Consider the following 22,754-nt stretch of genomic DNA (forward strand, 5'->3'; position numbering starts at 1 on the left):
AATATACCTTACATTATGATAGAACAGAAATTATCCAAGTCCAGAGAACCAAAAACAGGATTAATTCTAATAGGACAACACCACAACACTTCATAGTCCAACTTTGTACCAACAAAGAAAAGGAAAGAATCCTGAGAGCAACACAGGAAAAAGAACAATCACCTAAAAAAGTGAATTAAAAATAAGCTCAGGTTTTTCTGTGGAAGCCAGGCAAGAAAGCAATGAAGCAATATATTCAAAATCTTGCAAGGAAAAAAAAAAAGCTCATCCAAGAATTCCATGTTAGCAAAAATTTTACTAATATTTATGCAAGAAAACCATTTTCAGACAAAGAAAAATTAAAAATTAGCCTCGCCTTACAAAATATAAGGAAAATGTTGGACAGAATTATCAACAAGACAGCAATCTAAAATCAATATAAGACATTATTGTCACATCATCATAGTAGCTAAGTAATGTATAAAGTGGAATAAAGCCATATATTTTCAAAATAGGAAATTATCACTGAGGTGGGGGACAACAAAAATGTAACAGAGTAGCTATTAAACAGTCAAATGGAGAAGCCATCAAGTGGTTGACAAACAACAAACTGTCTTAAACTACAAAATAAACTGCAAAGAAAATGATAAAACCTCAACAAATGGAACGGAAAAAGATAAAATCTTATTAAATGTTAAGATTAAAAACAAAGAATTAATTTATAAGAAAATAAATCTATAAGCAAAGGAAAGAATAAGAAAATAATGACAATGGATGTAAATATATTAAATTAACAGAGGATAGAAGAATGGACAACCAAAACACAAGCCACTAACATGCTGCTTTCAAAGCATACACCTTAGATATATATTTCAAAAAGACTAAAAACCAAAGAAAAACTTATCAACATAATAGTAATCAAAGAAAAACAAAGTAGATATCAAATAATAGTTATTTTGAAAGACAAACATAAAAGTTAAAACTAATCAAGACCTAACCATAGTAAAAATATATTCACCCAATGAAATACTCTCAAAATGTATTAATCAAGCTCTTACATAATTGAAGGGGCAAATAGATCATAATATAATACTGGGAGATTTTCACACACCACTTTTGAACAAATGAAATGGAAATCAACAAAGCAAGAAAAGAATTAAAAAACACAAGTAATCAACTTAATTAATGTCTTAAGTGAACTACACATATAATCGTAGTTTATTGGTTGTTTTTTTATAGTGCACATGGAATGTACTCAGTCGCAATAAAAACTAGCCAGTAGTACAGAGAACACTGCGATATAAGAAATCATCTTTTTACATCATAATTCTATAAAGGTAGAAATAAAAAGGATGCTCAATTATTTTAAATTACACAGAAAGTGAACAACACTCTGGAAAGAGAAGTCCCATGGAGAGATACCTTGATCACTGTCTTGTAGGGAAGAAAAATAAAAGGGAAAGACAAAAAGAAGAGAAGAATGGGAAGGGGAAAAACATGATCAGAGAAGAAAATGAAAGACAAGAAGACTAACATATGCTCTTAATAACAGAGTAGCCAAAGAGCTGAACAGAAATTTTCAAAAGGTAGCTTGATCAGATTGAGTAAGGTATTGAAGCCAAAAAAACTCATCAAGCCTCCAATTGAACATCTGAAAGAATCTATGGGAAAATATTGAACAGTATGGAAGTACAAAAAGATGATTTAAAAAAAATGTCATTGTACCAAAAGAACTGGTTAGTATTCAACCATTTCATAAAGATCCAATGGTACTGAAAAAGCAAAAGCTACATTAAAGGTATCAGTGGATGGGGGCTTCAGGAATTAACATAATACCAACTAAAATTAACTTATCTATGTCAAGAAATTAGAAAGACATACCCTCACAGTCAACTGGAAGAGATCCATTATTTATGTCAATTCCAAAGAAAGGGGATCCAACAAAGTATGAGAACTACTGAGCAATATCATTAACATTCTATGCAACTAAAATTTTGCTAAACATAATTCAACAACATACAAAATAGTAAATTAACAGGAAATTGGCAGATACTCAAGCCAAATTCAGAAAAGAAACTAAAAAGAAAAAAAACTATGTATTTTCTCCTTTTAAAAATCTGAAATAGCTAAGACAATAGCACAGATACAATGATTACTAAAATGTCTATTTCTTTCAGACCACACCACATAGTTTATGCTAATGTAATTATGGTAAAGATTTGGGTCTACCATATACAATCATAGCACCAAAGACAGTAGGGTCTGGCATATATTCATCTTGACAGGGTCTATGGACCTACCCTAATGAGATCTCAATGGAAATCCTAATATAGAAACTAAGTGTGTTTTCTTGGGCACAGACTTTAAAAATTGACGGGCACACTTGCTGAGAAAATTCAGCCTTATCTATGAAGAGAAAGACAGGAAGCTCATACTTGGCATGACTTTGCCCCAAAATCTATTTCCTGGATAATCTGAAATTGTACTGCAATAAACTATAACTATGTATGTAACAATGGTACATGGCTCTATGAGTACATTCAAAAAATAATAAATCAGAGGTAGTCTTGTGCATCCTCAATAACAGTTGTTAAAAGACTTTAACAATTCTGTATTAGTGAAAATAAACCTACTATAAAGTTACCATCTCTTTCCTGCTACCTTCAAAATCAAGATAAATTGAGCTACAGCAAGCTAGAAAAGGGTAAACATACTATTCGGTATGAAAAAATTATATGCCTTTCTCCAGAATTACTTATTCATCCAAAAACAAGTAACTTCACAAGTCATGCAGAGGCCTATTCCCAGCAAACATACATGAGGAGCTAAGATATACCATTAGAAAAAGAGTTTAATATAAAGTGAACTAAAATTATTTAATCCTAATTGTGATCAATTCTAATATTTAAAATTAAGAAATAATAATAATATTTCCCAACTGTGTTTTTAAACTCACTGCCTGCCTGTCCAACTGCTTTCCAAAGCATATTTGCTAATTCAAGTAGGCAAATATCAGAAACTAGTACAAAAAGTTTGTCAAAAGAAAGACTCAGAGGGCAGGGAACCTCATCAGACTCAATCAGAAAACATACTAAGGGTAAAAAGACAGACCTGGAACCATTTATAGGCCTTTTTCTTCTTCTTCTTATGTTTCATGTCTATCTATAGGAGGAGAGGGAGAATGGGAAGATAAGGGCAGAGGAGGGAGAGCGAAAATTCCAGGGACAAAGGAACAATAAGAGATCTAGAATTCAGAAGCAAAAGACATTTAAAGAGGTATAAATACAGGCATATATATGGAAATATAATATGTAACAATAGTGTTTTTATAAGTCTATGTACATGTATTTATGTTAAGTATCAAGGCCGCAGGCAGACAGTGGGTCTCTATTCAAGTCCTACCTCAATACAAGAACACTTGTTCTAATAATCTGGCATTTTGCGATGCTCACATTCGCAACATAATTGCCAAAGTCAAAATGGGTGCATAAGCAAATGTGGTGAAGAAAGCTGATGGTACCATCTATTAGAAGATACAATGTCTGGGGTCTGATGTCTTAAAGGCTTGAAGTTAAACAAGCAGCTATGTAGCAGGGAAGCAACAAAGCACACATGGAAGAAGCACACCAGCCTGTGTGACCAAAAGGTGTCGACGGGATTAGGGATCACACATCAGAACCCAAAACAGTCATATCAATGTGGTGAGGGGGTCAGAGTGGAGGTCCAAAGCCCATCTGTAGATAATCAGACATCCCCTCAAAGAAGAGTCACGAGGGATGAGCCATCCAGGCTGCAGTGTAGTACCAACTGAACATTCCTCTAGTTTTTTAATGTTTCCTGCCTCCCCATCAGCCCCCCAAACCCCAACTATCATGACACCAGTTCTACCCTATAAATCCAACTAGACCAGGTGCATGTATACTGGTACGGATACCAACTCTGAACACAGAAAATCCAGGACAGATAAACCCCTCAGGTATAGTAATGGGAATAGTGATACCATGAAGGTAAGGGGAAGATGGGAGGAGAAAGGGGAACACATAACTGACTACAATGTTCGATGGATAACTCTTAGCCCCCTGGGAACAAACAACAGAAACATGGGTAGAAGGAGACAGAGAATGGGGTAAGATATGAAAGTATTAATAACTTATAATTAATCAAGGGGTCACAAAAGTGAGAGAATGAGGGAGGGAAGGATAAGAGATGAGCTGATACTAAGGTCTTAAGTAGAAAGAAAAGGTTTTGAAAACGATGATAGCAAAAAATGAAAAAAGAAAATTATGATACCATCATATGCACAAATGTGCCCGATAAAATTGATGTATGGATTGCTATAAGAGGTGTTTAAGATTACCCAATAAAATGATTTCTATATGTACATATATGTGTGTGTATATATATAAAGTTGGTTAAACATTGAATAATAGCACTAGCCAACTTTTTCTTATTTCTATGACTGCCAGTCTTGACTTGAAAACTTCAATGAAATTAAAAAATACTGTTTCTTAATAACATACCTTGGTTAAACTATTAACAAAAATCTTTAATATAGGTTTATCTAGCAAGTCTTAGTATCATTACACTTTTATGCAGACAATCAAACTTTTTTTCTTTCCTTTTATTTTATTGGGAGCTGTTACAACTCTTATCACAATCTATACATACATCCGTTATGTCAAGCACATCTGTACATTTTTTTGTACACTTGTTGCCATCATCATTCTCAAAACATTTTCTTTCTATTTGAACACTTGGTATCAGCTGCTCATCCCTCCCCCCCACCATTTCCCTCATGAATCCTTGGTAATTTATATATTACGACTTTTTCATATCTTACACTGACTGTTTTCTTCCTTCACCTACTTTTCTGTTGTCCATTCCCCCTGGGAGAAGATTATATATAGATCATTGTGATCAGTTCCCCCTCTCTCCCTACACCTTCCCCTTACACTCCTGGTATAGCTACTCTCAATATGGGTCCTAATGGATCAGACAACCAAACTTTATCTTTCAGTTTATATGCTACACTTTTTTTAAAAAATTAAGTTTTCAGTATAAATCCAATGCATTTTAACACCTTAACATTTAACAGTAAAAGAAACTCACAAAAATACATAAATATACTATACATATTCATATCCAGAAATAGTCTAACCACCTACCTTTAAACTAGATTCATAGTCTGTGTTCACTTTGAACATAAGCCCAAGTCGCAAATGAATTTCCTTGGCTCGACAAAAGCCTGGATCAATATAGAGCACTTCCTGAAATGCTTTAATAGCCCTGAAATAAGACAGACATGATGAATAAATGTTTTGCCATGCACACAAATTTTATTTGACTGTATCACAAGTAGTCCAAATTTTAATAGTAATTTCAGTTTTATAAAAATGGTCTGAATTTAATAAAATTAAACTAGAAAGGGAAAATGAACTTTTCCTTCAATTTTCTTAATTCAACAATATTGTAAAATCAACCAAAGTTTTCATTATAAATAACAATTTAAAATTTTCAGAAACACCTCAAGAAAGACAAGAGGTCCAAGATATTAGAAACATTCTGATAAAAATCCTATTTCCAAGGATTATAAAAATTGTTAGACCATTAGGTCATGTCTTCAACACAGTTTCTCATATTTAATGCTAATTGTGTAACACAGACAGGCTTTTTGGGCAAACAATATTATGGACAACAGCTTGTTTTATCAGGACTTTTCATGGTGTAACAGTTGGGGTAAAATCTGATAGAATCCTAGTTTTAATCTGGTAGGCTACAGGAATTCCTCAATTTTCCTACTGCCCCCCAAACATTGAGACTTGTTTAAATGGGACAGGTAACTAGACTAGAAATATAAATAGCTGTTTTAAGTTTGCACAGGTACATAGGTTAACATTAGATATTAATAAAAAATTTTTACTAATGAAATTAACTGCAAGCACCAAGATTCTTTTAGGGTATAAGGGGTCTGCTTTGTCTCTTGAAATGTGCCCTTTTACACGTATTCCAATAGTTAAGATGTGTTAGAAGCAGGATGTAAGCAGCAGTTTCAACCTGTGGGTCCCAACCCCTCTGAGGGTCGAACTACCCTTCCACAGGGGTCACCTGATTCATAACAGTAGCAAAATTAGTGATTAAGTAGCAATGAAAATAATTTTTGGTTGGGGTTCACTACAACATAAGTAATTGTATTAAAGGGTCACAGCATTAGGAAGGTTGAGAACCACTGCTTTAAAGGTTGATTTAAAAGAATTATCAAACATTAGTTTGAATCAAAAACAGTGCTTTACCATGTTATAATATTAAATTTCTCACTTCTGTTCTAGAGAGGTCTTATGTAGTTGGATGCCATAAATAAAAGTAATGAAATTTTAGTTGTGGTAATAACTCCCCAGTGAAATGCAGGTGTTAAAGTGTTTTGCCTTACGGGGAATATCTAATGCAATTCTAGAAACTTCTCCTATGTGACTTTCTATGTATCCATAAAATTTTGTTTATATCCTATTAATAAAGCCATTTTATAATTTAAAGGGGAACGACCTTTGAATGATGAAAAAGTATATACTGGGGGAGGACATCCGGCTGGCTAAGTCATATTTTTAAATCTTATATATATATACACATATATAAATATGTACATATAAATTATTTATACATATAAATTATTTATATATATTCTGCCCACAAACACACCCAAGTCATTTTATTGGGAGATTTTACATGTACCATACCATTCCATGGTTCAATCACATTAAGCAGTATCACATAATTCCTACTAAATCAATTGCAAAACATTCTCTTCTTTCTAGAACTCCTAGATATCAGTTTCCCTTATACCCCTTCCCTCACATAATCCCAGGAAGCCTTAATTCTACTTTTTATAGTTTCCAAATGTACCCCTATTCTCAAGCATCCTTTATACTTTGTAATTAGGCATTTAGCTGCTAACCAAACTTCTGGTAGAAGATATGGTAGCTACCTTTTTGATAAGCTAACAATGCCCCAAAACCCTAAAGGGTTGCTTTACTCTGTCCTGAGATCTCTAGGAGTCAGAAATTAATTGGATAGCTCAGAATTAAAACACTAAATATCAGAGATTTCTAGTTAACTACAATTCATAGCCACTCTATATGCACATGACAGCATTGTCTTTTTCACACACACCTGAGGGTCTAGTGGCATTGAATCTTTTTTTTTAATCTTTTTTAAAAATCATTTTATTGGGGCTCATACAACTCATCACAATCCATACAAACATCAGTTGTGCAAAGCACATTTGCTCATTCATTGCCTTCAACATTCTCAAAACATTTGCTCTTCATGTAAGTCCTAAGCATCAGCTCATTTTCCTCTCCCTCTCCCTTCCCCTCCCTTACGAGCCCTTGATAATTTATAAATTATTTAGTCATATCTTACACCTTCCGATGTCTCCCTTCACCCACTTTTCTTTTTTCCATCCTCCTGGGAAGGGATAATATGCAGATCATTGTGACCTGTTCCCCGCTAACTACCCCCACCTTCCTTTTCCCCTCCTGGTATCACTATTGTCATTATTGGTCCTGACTAATTTATCTGACCTGGATTCCCTGTGTTTACAGCTTTTGTCTGCACCCCTGTACATGCTGGTCTAGCCAGATTGTATGGCAGAATTGGGGTCATGATAGTGGGGGAGCAGGGAAAAGCATTAAAGAACTAGAGGAAAGTTATGTTTCATCGGTGCTATATAGCATCCTTGACTGGCTCATCTCTTCTTTGTGACGCTTCTATAAGGGGATGTCCAGTTGTCTACAGATGGGCTTTGGGTCTCCACTCCGCCTTCCCCCTCATTCACAATGATATGATTTTTTGTTCTGGGTCTTGGATTCCTGATACCTGATCCCACTGACATCTCATGATCACACAGGCTGGTGTGCTTCTTCCATGTGGGCTTTGTTGCTTCTCAGCTAGATGGCCACTTGTTTATGTCAAAGCCTTTAGGACCCCAGATACTGTATCTTTTGATAGCCAGATACCATCAGCTTTCTTCAACACATTTGCTTATGCACCGCTTTGTCTTCAGTGATCATATCGATTATGGAATGCTAGGTTATTAAAACAAAATTTTCTTGTGATGCAGGAGTACTTGAGTAGAGACCCAATTAGACTTTAAATCTTTATAGGAGAAAAAAGCTTCTTCTTTTTTCCTAAGGAAGCGCTAGTGGGTTCCACTACTGATGAGGGTCAGTCCAACATATGTTGTCATACCAGTTTTTTAATCATTTTAATATCATTTACAAAAATTATCATTCTTAGCCCGCAGCACGGCATCACCATCCTTGTTGTAAAAAGTCCTATACTGATATGGGTTTGTTTGGGTTGTCAATGTCTAGCCCTGGTGTCACTATGAAGTAAACCAAGGACTCCTAACCACAAGATTAGTAGTTCAAACTGATGACGAAAAAGATGAAGCTATCTCATCCTGTGAAATTTCACAGCTTCAGAAACCCATTCTAGGGTCACTATGAGTTGGAAACAACTTAAGACCACTGTTTTTTTAATTTTTTTAGTTTTGTTGTTGTTTGTGGGGGAGGGGAGATTTATACATAAATTCAGTTTTCATCAATCAATCTACCTGTAGTCCCAACACCATATTCTTTTACTTCTTATAATTTTCTAAAATTACCTCAAAGAAAATTCATGGATAAAATTATTTTTCGGTGCCTATTGTGACTTTACTATATAAATCATAACCTCTTCAAAACTGCTGAGTCCTTTGGAGGCACACATATTTAAGCTATGAAATTATGTTTTAAAATCATGAATTTTGTCTTTTATTAAAGAAGAAAAAGTAAATTATACAAGTTTACTGAAATATCAGTAAAATCCCTATTATCTCAGCTAGATTACATTACAAAGACACACTGCTTGGAAATTAATCTCCACATTGCATTGACGATTTCTCAGTGAATTCTATTCAAAATTTGGACATACTACTACATATTCTACAATTTCAATTGCTTAGTCTCGTCTTTATTAAATGTAATACGTTCTTTGATAAAGAAGAAAGAGTAAATAAACTTTGGAGTTGAAAAGGAGAGAATGAGATTATAAGTGTTAAGAGAACCCTGTAAGAAGCTCTAACATGGTTGTGGATCATACTAAGCACAGGCCAGTGGTTCGAAAGTAGGAAAAACACAGGTTTTCTATTCCAGAAAGATTTAGTCTTGGAAATCAAAAGTGTAAGTTCTACTCTCCTATAAGGTTGTTTTAAGTCAGAATCAACTCAATGGCTATGAGTTTGGTTTTGTTATTTTGGAACAAAGAATATATTAGGCTCCCTAGAAATCTGCTCCTTTGCATGGTTCCTGAAAGGTGACTTTAAAATAAATTCTTAGAATTGTACAAATGAACTGAGTGTCTTTATTATTCAAAAAGTTTTCCATTCAACCACATTTGACAGTTTATGCTACTAACCAGATTCATGAGGAGCCCTGCCACATACATTAGTGGGCAGGGTTAAATATGTTAGCAAGTAAGCCAGGAATATCAGTGAATTGTAATATTGGATTAAGCCAAATAGACAAAGAAGTCTTCATAAACCTAAAGATTCCAGAGCTCACGAAATGCTCTATAATTGTTACCAGAATGGTTCAGAGGACATTAACAAAACTCTCAGACTCCTCCATATTCATCTCTCTATTTTTTTCCCTTTGTACTAACTTTCTGATTCCCTAAAATATTCAGTGAAATCACTTTCAAGGTATTCTATGTACTCTTATAATTAATGATCAAACTTAATGGTTTGGGTAAACTTCCAAACTTATAGTTATTATAACAAGAAAATATTACCAATATTTTGCAGGTTTTCCATTACTTTTATAACTCATAGGTAATTAAGATGAAAAGTGACGTGTAGACTATATTCTGGAGGGCTTTACCTTAACCTAATTTGTGATTACTCAAAATAATATTACAGTATGATATCCATTAACAGACAGGAAGTACATCCAACTGTAAGCAGTAAGACCAGAAATACACATTGGATACGAATTTCTTCTGATTACCAAATTCTGAATGACATTATTTCAGAACCAGTGAAACAGCTTCCAAATTGTATATAATAATCCTTTGATACATTCCAATGAGTTTATAGTTTTCAAATATTTATACCATAACTTACTGAATGAAAAAAATTGAGTATTTTGATCATGATTATCAAATAATCCTAAGAAATCCAGAATTCTCAGTGATTGAACACTTAGCAGCTAACAAAGAAAACACATGAGCTATTCCAAATGACACAGTTTCTGTAAAAATGACTGCTCTGGAAATACTATGGGATAGTCCTTCTCTATCCTGAAGTCTCAATATGTATATCACAATCAACTTAACAACAGCAGGTAACATCACATTTAAGGAAACTAGTAATGCAATGGTTACGTGTTCAGCAGTTAACAGGTTAGTGAGTCAAATCTACCAGGCATACCTCAGGAGAAAAATCCTGAAAATTTGTTCCCGTAAAAATTAACAGACTCAAAAGCCTAGTTAATTGAAACCTACTGAGGCAGTTCCACTCAATTTAACAGGCAATCATTATGGCAAATAATATTTTAAGATAAAATAAATTTCTGGTATCTTGTCAAAGTACATTAGAATGCTCCTTTAGAAGCAAAAATGTTGAAACTGCATCTCACTTACTCTGGACACAATAGTAAGAGGGACCACTCCCTGCAGAAAGACACCGTGAGTAAAAAAATAGGTAGGGGTAAATGAAAAAGAAGACTTTCACCAAGAAGGATGTACAATATGGCTGCTGCCACGAGAAGCATACCAAAAATTTTAAGGATGAAAAAATCAGACAATGTTTCCTTATGTAATAAATTAAGGCCCTGTTTTTCTTAACCAACTCAATAAATAGTAATAATCTTTATGAGAGTAGATGGTCAGGTCTCTCCTAAATGGCTAAAATGACTGTACTTATATTCTCAACAGAACTAAAACCAATGATCTAAAAATGATCTTTCATCTATAGACAAAGCAATATATAATTATCAGACGTGGGAATCAGAAGACCAAGCTGACTCTTCTACTAAATAAGTGATTATGGAACACACTTCAAATCTCATCATAAAATCTGTAACACTTTTTCCAGTTTTACAAGTTCAACATTGTAAATACTAAGAGAAGAATCAAGAATTTTACGATGCTTTTTAAAACAAAACTTTAATTTATTCTTGGTTTTAATCTGATTCAATGAACCTCAAGTTAGATGAGTAATGTTTAAGATCACTTTAAAACAAGTAATGATTGAGAAAAAATTACAAGCATTTACAATCCATTTTAAAGGCAATGCCACCCTTGTAGATATTAGCAATAAAAACAGACCAGAAGGAAAAATGGAAGGTAAAGTTACCTAAATTAAAGTTAAATATTCATTTTTAAGGAAACCATATCAAATCATTGTAAGTATACAATAAGAATTATATGATAAATATTTGAACAGGTTTCTCTGACAGGGTTGAAAACTTTTGATTTTCATCAATATTAACTCCCAATAAAAATGTTTTGTGTGGGGGGGAGGTTTTTTATTACTGTTATTAAAAGATTTTTATGCAGAAACCCACAAAACAAGCATTATAACACATATTGAAAACAATTGATGTTGCTAAATTATGTCAACTTACCACTGAAATGCATTGTAGTAGAAGTAGACCAAACCAAGCCCATATAAAAAGGCAGCATTCTAAATAAAAATTAAAAAGGCAAGATAACTTTTTATTAAGTGTTACATTTTATTTAGTACGTCTTAATGTATCTAGCACACAAGATGTTTCAACTTCCAAAAATTCTATCCCTGTTACAATATAATATTTTTTTAAAAAACAACAGTTAACAAGAAAACCAGGCACTGGATAAACACTTGTAATATCTTTCTACTAAAATCCACCCTTCAAAAAAATTGCCAGCAGAATCATCAAAAAGTATTTAAAAATAAGAAAATGTCAAGTTAGGTGTTTCCCAGTCTGTCTTTTTTCTTTAGCTCTACTTAATGATTTAATTCAATTTTATGGCATATGCAAAGTCAAGTATAATTATCACACCTGGGAATAAGAAGGCCTGCCTTATTATATAATGTCATCGCTTCTCGGCCTTTTGGCTAAGATCAAGTGAAACTATTATATAATGTCTAACTTTGCACACCTCAATTGCCTTACCAATAAAACAAAACACTGATGTAAAAAAACTTATAATTAAAATTAAATTCAGTGATTTAAATATATTTTTGTATTTAAAAATAAAATTTATTCCTACTCAAGTTTTTATGGAAAACCTTGCCTTCTATAACTACTTACTAATGAAGTCCGAAGACTAATCTTTGATATAGATTACACACACACAAAGAATCCTCAGAAATGGACACATACATTAAAAAAAATAAGAAGAAATGGACCCATATGTTACATTTCCATAAAAAGAGGAAAAATAGTTGCTCTCAGGGATAAATTTTCATTTACTTAGCCCCATGCATATGTAAACAGCAGTTAAGAAATCAAATGACTGGCATTACTAGCTCCACTTGAGTCAAGATGGAGAAACATGTTTGAGAATCTTGTCCTTTATACATATGGATAAGTGGGGTGGAGTCTTTACCATAGGTGATGGTATCTTCCAGCCATTCAAAGATTTTTGTAATCCTCCAGTGCTCCGGAGTCAATCACAGATTACCAAAGAGTTTGACAGGAATTAAAAACAGCACCACAATTAGGAGGCAGTTTTGTGGTTTGGGGAGGTCTGTTTCCCATGATTTACTGCAGTATGGTTCTAATCAGAGGCAAAGAAGATCCTTGGGACGCCATAACAAATGGTGTCTAACAGGAGCCATATTGGCAGCAAAAAATGGACTGATGGCCATCATTGGGTTAGGTGAAATGTGTGGCATTCTCCTAGTTTTTATTGAAGAAGCTGGTATCTTGGAAACAAGATTTCCCTTTTCGCAATTTCCCAATGGTCTTCAATTTGCTGAAGATCCCTCCTAGTTAGCTTCAACCCAGTTACCCTCAGCTTTTGGAGACTATCAAAATATAAAAATTTCTGGCCCTTGAATTAGCAGAATAAGATAGTTCAAGAAGGATTTTGAAAGACCAGGTTAGTCTTTTGTTAAAACAATAGGTGGGCCATTATGGCCAAATAGATCCTGAGAAAACATTGAACATCTTTTTTTCTTCTTCTTCCCATTTAAAGCAAAATGGGAGGATGCATTGGAAGATAAAAACATTTATTTATTCACATTTGGATTACAATTATAATAAAAATAAATGCCTGGTAACATAAAAAGAAGAATACCTAACTGCTTATAAGATGAAAAACCAAAAGAAATAATAGTGAAACATTACCCTCAAGCAAAGTAACAGTTATAAGGGTCTCTATTGGTTAACATGGACTTGATGGCATCTAACAACAGGACAAACTTTTGGTTAAGTCTAACTTGTTAGATGCTGACTTATAGCAACCCATTGTGCAACAACAAAACACTGAACATCAAAAATGTTGTGTCTGAGGCCCATCAATGTAGCCACCAGGTCAATCCACCTTATCAAAGATCTTCCTCTTCTATACTGCCCTGCTTTAGCAAGCATGATGTGTCCTCCCAAACTTAGTCTCTCCTGACAACATGTCAGGAATAACTGAGACAAAACCTCATCATACTTGCCTCTACGAAACATTCTGACTGCACTTTTTCTAAGAATTGTTTGTTCCTTTGACAGTTCATGATACTTCCATTATTCTTTGCCAACCCCATAAATCAAATGTGTCACATTCTTTATAACTCAGAAATTTACTTCCAAAACCTCAGTCAGTGAATAATCTATAGGGTATAATCCTATATGCTTTGAGTTGGAATCAATTCTATCTTAACTAATTTATAGGCACATGAGGTCAATAAAATACCTAAAATAAATATATTTTTAATTAAGCACTCTTCACATTTTATCATATTTCTTTCCAAGCTAAGCATTTCACAAACACTAGTATTAAGTTTTATTCGACTTATATTAAGAACCCTTGTAGAGTATGGATAATCACTGGACCACTAATGAAGTCAGCTGTTCAAACCTACTATTCACCTAAAGGAAAATCCTACAAACCCATCCTAGAGGGTTACAAGGACTTAAAATTTAATTGGTTTAAAGATTAAGAGGCTGACAATTATTGCCAATTTAAATAATAAGGCATTTTAAACTCATCATGATCTATGGGAATCCTAATAGCAGTTAATATAATATGCGATGTATTGAGGTACTTGTGTCAATTTACATGTCATGATAGACAGATCTGCTAACATTACTATAAATATATACCCACACATATTGTGTGTGGTGTGTATGTGTGTGTATATGGTCTAAACTGTGGCATTTCAACACTCCACATCGAACTACTAAGAGAAATTATAATAAGGAAAGATAATATTAAAAGATTTTAATAAAACATTTCCATCGTTTCTTTGCCTTGGCCTTATTCTTCACCAGTGGCCTAGCCACTCTTTCATTAATTCCATTCATCACTAATAATAATTTACATCAAAGATAATTTTTATTGTTGCTTTATTAATTTTATTTGATCTGGAGAGTTAAGAATAAATAAAAGTTATGTTACCTATTGTCACAAAAATTAAAAGGAACTAAGAACAAGACAAACCAAATTCAATTCACTGTCATCAAGTCAATGCAATTCATAGCTTCCCATAGCAGATGGTAGAACTGCCCTGTGGACTTTCAAGGCTATACCTGTGTAAAGGAGTAGAAAGTCCAATTTTTCTCCCTAGAACTTCAGATCTCATGGTTAGCAGTCCAAAGTATAACCACTATGCCACCAGACTTCCCAAAGGTACAAGATACACCACACAAAATTGTTCATGAAAAATAAGCTCTTTCCATTTAAATATATCATTCCAAAATTTACAATTTTGTAATGGAGTAAAAGAGTATGCGTTATGTTAAATAAAATGTCTTACCAAAACATAATATTGGTATGGAAACATGTACAAACCTTCCAATAATCAGATTGTAAGCTGTAGTACCTCTGATATGCAGATAATGCTGTAAAACAAAATAACTTGTTGTTAATTATATACCATTTAAATTTTATGACAGAAACACAGGGAATCCAGGACAGATAAATACCTCAGGACCAATAATGAGAGTAGCGATAACAGGAAAGGAAGGAGAAGGTGGAGGGAGAACAGGAAAGCCAATCACAATGATCTACATATAACCCCCTACCATATAACAGAAAATGGGTGAAAAGAGATATCAGTCAGGGTAAGAAAAAAAATTACAATAATTTATAAATTATCAAGGGTATGTGAGGGAGAAAAGTGGAGGTTGGAGGGGGAAACAATGAGCTGATACCAAGGGCTCAGTAGAAAATGCCTTAAAAATGGATGAGGGCAATAAACGTGCTTGACACATGTATGTATTGTGGTAAGAGCTGTATGGGTCCCCAATAAAATTATATAATAATAAAGTAAAATTCTGTAACACAGATTTTTAAAAACATTGATTAAAAACTAGCCAGAATACCCACCTCTTGACAACAGTAAAATTTTAATACTAAATAATTTACATTCACAAATTTGAAATCAAACCATCAGGTAACAAGTATTTGAGATCAGGCATAAAATCATGGTCGAATCCCACATATTTTATTGAAAAAGTAAATAAACTCTATACAACTTCTTAAATCAATTGTACCTCATGTAAGGACCTAAAGCAATAAAAAATAAAATTTTCTAAGGTTACCATGGCCTTATAATTTTTCTCAGTACATGAACCATTTCACCCCAAAAAATGTCTGATTTTGGGTTTTTTTATGATGTTTCCTTTAATAAAACCATTTTGTACAGTGTTATCTCACTGCTACTATTGTTAGGTGCCATATAGTCCACTGACTCACAGTGATTTTTTTTCCAAAAAATAAAACGTTGCCCACTCCTCACAATGTAATATCTGAGCCCCTTGTTAAAACACCTGTGTCAATCCATAAAACATCATCTTTATCAAGGATGATGTCCTATTTCTAAGGAGAATTTCAGCAGTACTTCTTCCAGAGCAGGTTTGTTCCTTCTTCTGCAGTCCATGTTGTCTTCAATATTCTTCGCACCTGAATTCTCAAAGTGATATCTTTGGTCTTCAATATCTAAAAGATGTCTAGTGCAGTATTGCTATGTTAATATGCCATGAACTTAAATCCAAATGAATGATTAATCCCCAAACACAAAACTCATCTGAGGCATAAAATTTTAGCTCCTGTTAGTCTAAAATAAACAATGCATGAAGTTGGAGTAAAATGGCAAAAGATATTAGAACTTTTGATAATATTTAGGAAATAAACTGACCACTGTATATAAACTGAATTGAAATCTTCTTAAATGACAGTATTTAATTGTTAACTTATAGGATGAACTTTTAGAATAAAGTATACCTAGAAATGAACATATGATTAAATGAGAATGTTAAAATGCCTTTTTAAAACTAAGCACATAAAAATGGCCAAGAAAAATTAGGAAATTTTTTTCTTAAAAATGTTAGTTAAAATAGAATTTGAAAAATAGTTGTATACATAAATAATATGGCACCATAAAAACTGTATTCTTATTCCGTGGGTGATCCTAGGGCTAAAAAATTAAGAAAATCAAAACCCTAAAAAAAAACACAGAAATCCCTGCTCGACATTCCTGTTTCTTAAAACAGAAGTAATGAGTATATTCATGGATCGTGAAGAAAGTAACCAATGTAAATGAACAATTCATGTAAATATTGATCTAGTAAAACTGAAATTTCAGTGAAAACTGAAAGAAAAACAACTTTTTCCTCAAATCAAGCATTTACTATCCCAGTGAAAATATTTATAAGAAATCAACTGTGTTACAGTGTGAATAATTTAGCATTTGAACCAGGAATCCTTCCCTTTCTCCATACCTCCTAGTTCATAATCTTGAGATAAAAAGGTAGCTAACACTTTTCCTTTCAAGCAATTCCATCTGACAGTATCTCAAAAAAGTTTTACTCCACCCGGCCCACATTTATAAGACCAAAACCCTAACACAGGCACAAGACACCAAGACTGTGGCCCTAATCACCCTCTTACGAGGGCAATGGTGGTTCAGTGGTAGAATTCGCATCTTCGCTAAAGGAAGACATGGGTTTAATGTCTGATAAATGACTGTCAAGTGTAGCCATCACTTCCCTGTCATTAGAATGTTCAATGTTGCCAGAAAACTTAACCCAGGTTAACATAGACTAGGCTACTGATTTACTTCTAAAAACAAGCCAAAGAAAATCTAACAGTTCATAATAATCCAATACTGATTTTTATGAGACTGCCACAATTGGGGGTTAACAAATTATTGCTAAAACAATGGAAAACAATCATACTCAAAGAGGGATAGATACAGAGCCCCATTCATAAATTAGGGTCTCACCCCATGACAAGTGGGTCATTATCATAACTCTGAACTCCACAGAAGTGATACAGAGCTTTACACTACATAAAAGGAATCTAGAATAACAAATAAATTTAAATGGCTAAGATCATGTGGTAGTTACATAACCTGGTGTCAATTTGAGGATTAAGAAAGTGGTAGTGGAGTCTAGCCTGTCATCAGAATATAGCCAATGAGGGCTCTGTGTGGGCGTGGGCTTCTCTTGAGGATTATGGGAACTCTAGTGTTTCCTCCTTGGAAGTGGGAAACACTCCTCTCTCTAGGCTCACTCCCTGGAGGCTTCTCTACTGATAAGGATCACTCCCTTTAAGACATCCCTATGGAGAGGACACATGGAGGGAAACTGATGGAGCCAGAAAAGCCACGTGGAGACCCCTGTCAGTCCTGAGATGCCTACAATGGCATGGATCCAAGACTTCCCATCTACCTGCCTGTGATCCTCCTGCACTCGGCATCACTGCATGTATTTCTTGAATCTGAAGTAAACTTTATAGTTGATGTGAGACATATGGGCTAATATTGGACTTATGGACTTGATCTGGAGTAGCATGTTTTATTAATATTCAACTGATCTTGTTTATAAGGTTCTTTCTTATACACATGAGTGTCTATGGATTTGTTTGTCTGGTCTACCCAGACTAACATAGATCATCAGAAAGTTCAACCCTAGATAATTATTAAAAACAATGGAGAATCCCATATTAAGTATGACATGTTTGGAGAATATTGGGTGTGCGTGTGATTTTAAGAACTTACATGAAGGTGATATCAACATAACTACAAGAAGGTTGGTAAAAAAAAATGTTAGAGATGACATAGTGGACACTTCCAGTATAAGATAAAAATCTTCAACACCTCCACTAGAAAATGTCTCATTCAACTGAAAAATGGGCAGAGAACATGAGCAGACAGTCGCCACAACATTCAGGAGGCCATGAAGAAATGCTCTTAATCACTAGCACTCCATCAGTCCCACATGAAAATCAACATTGAGATACTACTTCATACCAGCATTAATAGCAAAGTTCAAAGAAAAACAGAATAGCAAATACTAGAGGGATTCAGAGAGCCTAGAAACCTCACTCAAGTTACCACTGCAAAACTATGCAATCACTGTTGAAAGTGCTGTATCACTTCCTCAAACTAGAATGAAATGACTATAATCTTAGAGGACACTAAGGTCAACTGGCTTGCTGAAAGTGAGAATTTGATATATAGTTATAACTATGTATTCTCCACAAGAAGTTAAAAGGTATTTTGAATATTTCCTATCCCCAACTCCCTTTTCTGAGTTTCAGGAATGCTAATGTCATGATGTTTGTTAATATTTTCAGCAGGTTTTGTTAGTCCCTTTCTAGCCTACTTCAACTGCCTTACAAAAAATAAAGAAAAAGCCAGAAAACCCTCCTTACCCAACCACCATTGCAAACAGTACTACATGAAAAAAATGGAAGTAAAATTTTCTCTCTCAGGTTAGGGTCAAGTCAGTTCTTTGAACTTCTGGCACCTATGTATAAGAGTCTCCTTGTACTGAAGTAAAAATCCCTTGTACTGTGGTACATAGGATTGTCATGAGCCTAAGTGGAGGGCACGAAACGCCAACTCAGGCAATTAAGTCATGAGTTAGATCCTTACTGCCCTGATCAAAGGAACCTCAGTTAATCATAAGTTTGAAATATATATAGAATGCTGTGCTTTAATAATGAAAAAGTATACAAACTGGCAAAAGACTAGGAGTGAAAAGCACTTTTCTTTAGGAATTTAGAGCAAAAAAAACCAACTCACTGCTGAAAGAGGGGACCTCTCATTTCATTTATTACATTTGAAAAATTAATTCCCTGCAGCTAGAGAAACTCCTCTTTTTCTCCCCAGAATGTACTCCAGACATCTGAGTTTACAGTTAGTGCTGCAAATTTTTATTGCACTATTAAAACTGCCTTATTTCCAATAATGTACTCTTCTATCCCAATTATTGTCACTTTCCAAATTCCATAGTCTTGTCTGCTAATTTGAGTTTGTAATAATTGTGTTTGTAATTGTGATGCTGGTGAAGTATACTAAAAGCACCATAGACTGTCAAAAGGACAAATTTTTCTTGGAAGAAGTAATCCCAGAATGCTCCATAGAGCATAGTGATTAATCAGAAAAATAATATGTAATTATATATTAAGAAATATTTATTTCTAATGACAAATAAATGAAATTGTGTCTTGAAGTATGGTGTAGCATGGGTAACAACCTTCATATTGGGTACTCGTATTTGGTACTCGTGTCAACATATGGGTGGACCCACTTGGAGCCCGACAGAGGAGTGGTGTCTCGTTTCCTAAGACCATTGGAAATATGTGAAAGGGTCATTTGCCCCCTCCAAAGGGGTTGTGACCCACAGATTGAGATCCGCAGTTTCAGAAGGACCAGTGCCAGAAGAAAGATATCATCCGTGATAAGTAGCAGGGCAATTAAAAAGAGGAAGACTTTCGAGAAGGATTAACAAAGAGCCTGCAGCAAGGGACTCCAAAATAAGGAACAATCGTAAAGATGATGAAGGACAGTATTTCACTGAAATTCATAGAATGATTATGGGTCAGAATTGAATGGATAGCACCACCAACAAATGTTTCTCTTAAATACTGTATTGCAATATGACACGGGGGTGGGGGGATGGGAACAAAATCCCCCAAAAAGTAAAAACAATTACAATGATATAAAATGCATGCATAATATCAAGCAAAAGTTTAAAGGGAAATCACTTTTACCTTTTGGGTAATCTTCCAATAAGAGGTTGAAGTGTCCTAATTGACAAAAGAATTCTGACTCCACTTTTCCTTCACCTTTTAAGATTAAAGATTCATAGCATCGAACAGCCTGAAATTTAAAAAATGTAAACATCATTTTAAAAATAGCAAAACTTAGTTTGTTTCCTTCCAAAGAAATGTGCATATGACATGAAATTACTCAAGAATCACTGCTATCAAAAACATATGCCTAAAATAACACTCCTGAATACTTATGATTTAGTAGTCATAATGTAATTACTTTCCCACTTAAAACATATGCTGCTCATTAGTTGCTATGAATAGATTTGAACTTATGACAACTCTTTTTATGTAAGAATAAAGTGTGCTTCATAGGATTCTGAAGACTAATCTTCCATGGCACCTGAGTGCATTTAAATTTTAAACTTCATGCCTAACTCTATAAAGCCTGAGCTAGCTCATATATGCATGTAAATAGAAATAAGAATCTGAAAAAGCATCTGAACATTAAAGATTAGGCACAAAGTCATAAAATGTTCACTAGAGTGACACTGTACATTACAGAAGCCTAAGTCCAGACTGATGTGAAGTGTAAAATGTACATAAAATATTCAACTTTAATAATGAAAAGATTACAATATTAGCTAAAGGCTAGGAGTAGAGGGAAACAAAATTAAAGAAAACAAAAGCTTACTGCTGTAAGAGGATATCTCTCATTTCGTTTAACACATTTTAAGTTTTAATTCCCTGCAGCTGAGAAACTCCTTGTCCTTTTCCTCCCCAGAATGTACTCCAGCCATCTTATCTTATAGTACTGTAAATGTTTGCTGCACTGTTAAACTAAAAAGATTAAGTCAGGCACACACAAAATATATACCCTACATACTCGAATATAAGCCTTTCCAAGTATAAGCCGAGGTACCTAATTATTACCTAGGAAGCCAGAAAAACTGATTGACTCAAGTATAAGCCTAGGGTGGGAAATGCAGGATGTGAATTTACACAGAGACCAGAGGGGAGAGACGGAGCACAGCCACAGACACATCCTTACCAGTTCAGCTGCCAGTGTAAGTGAATCACCACTACGGGTGCTTCTGCGAATTGGAGCCGACCACAACATAGGATGGCTTTGATGGGTTAGATGTGAGTAAACAAATATTCAAAGCCCTGCAGTGTCAGCAGGGCTTTGAATGAACAGCAGAGGAATGGCAATCACTCGTGAGATGTCACACCTCGCTGGGGTACCAATGACCAGTGTATAAGCCAAATCCATTTTTCAGCACATTTTTTGTGTTGAAAAACTTGGCTTATACATGAGTATATACAGGTAGTTTCTATCACAGATAAAAAGACCAAATTTTTGGGGGGAAATGGTGATACACTTATACCAGAAAAGTAAAAAACCCAACCGTGTAAGAAAAGACAAGGCAGTTTTAGGGAATTATCTTCCATATCTATTAATAAAATGTGGTTGATGCTCACCCAGCCTCTGTAATTGGTTGCAGTGGCTGGTGTCTAGACCTTTAGTTAATTTCATTATGACACCTCTCATATAGGACTGCTCTATTTCTCTCAGTTAAAACATTTGCCATTTTTACTTGTGCCAGTAAGACTACTTGGGCCACCAGGACAGGAGGACCTGAAAACATGCATTAGAGATATCCTAGCAGTCACTGAGCTTCCTCTGCCAAAAGACTATACTAAGGAGCTGTGGAGTACTCAGACTCACCACATCTCCCATCACTTTTGCTTCCTGCAAAATCCTTGTTTTATCTGGTATTTGTGTACCTGCTAAGATTTCTGCCTGTCTCAGTCTGTTTATGAGTTTACTATTATATGCCCTGGCCTACCTACCTTCTAGACTCCAGAGGAAAATGGCCTTTAAATATATGTTTAATTCATTACATTCTATTACTACTCAAATTGTTTTGTGAAATGTCAAGTAAATAAGATGCAATTCTTTTTATCTACAAACTTTTATAATTCTCCACAACCAGGATCAAGGTAGAGAGAAATGATTTTTTCCCCTTTTCCATTCTTTTGTTTGAACTCAGTTTAAAATTTAAAAACCAAGATGTTACAAGTGACTTGAATTAAATACTCAGATATTCACAACAAACAAAAATAGCCAATTTTCCCATTCTAGTTGGCCTGAGCTAGTTCAGATATGCATGTATATAGAGGATTTGAAAGAGCATCTGGTACTACTCTTCCCTTCACCTGTGTTACTTCAGTCCCCAAGTCTGCAACAATCTACTTATTCTTAGGGCATGTGTGCCCAAAACAGAGGTAAAAATATATATAATATTCTAAAATAACTCAACTCCTTGTTGTTGGTTTAGTTAAAAATGATAAAGATTTCTATATCCAGTCATTTGTTCATTTGTGTGTAAATTAGGTGAGGAAATAGTAAGAGACTCAGTCTTAAAAAAAGACACATGGACAGAGAGAACAACATGGCTGGCCCTACTATGAGACATGATGCCCCTCAGTGACTAAGGGCGATACAGGAGACAGTGTGGGAATTGCACCTGACC

At 34.4% G+C, this 22,754-nt stretch overlaps 1 protein-coding gene and 1 pseudogene across 2 annotated transcripts in view; one reads left to right on the forward strand and one right to left on the reverse strand.

The window, feature by feature from the left end:
* LOC142435557 (lysine-specific demethylase 6A-like) overlaps positions 1-22,754 on the reverse strand; it is a 163,039-nt gene that overhangs the window by 114,943 nt on the left and 25,342 nt on the right. For both annotated transcript variants that reach the window (XM_075539784.1, XM_075539785.1), the window contains exons 3-6: positions 20,218-20,326; positions 15,007-15,056; positions 11,643-11,701; positions 5,145-5,265 (exon numbers count right to left, since the gene is read on the reverse strand). In XM_075539784.1, coding sequence (XP_075395899.1) covers positions 5,145-5,265; positions 11,643-11,701; positions 15,007-15,056; positions 20,218-20,326 — 339 coding nt within the window. The remainder of the gene's footprint in view (positions 1-5,144; positions 5,266-11,642; positions 11,702-15,006; positions 15,057-20,217; positions 20,327-22,754) is intronic.
* Positions 12,546-13,061, forward strand: LOC142435591 (mitochondrial import inner membrane translocase subunit Tim17-A pseudogene; annotated as a pseudogene).

Source organism: Tenrec ecaudatus, chromosome Y, assembly GCF_050624435.1.
Source record: "Tenrec ecaudatus isolate mTenEca1 chromosome Y, mTenEca1.hap1, whole genome shotgun sequence".
NCBI lineage: Eukaryota > Metazoa > Chordata > Mammalia > Afrosoricida > Tenrecidae > Tenrec > Tenrec ecaudatus.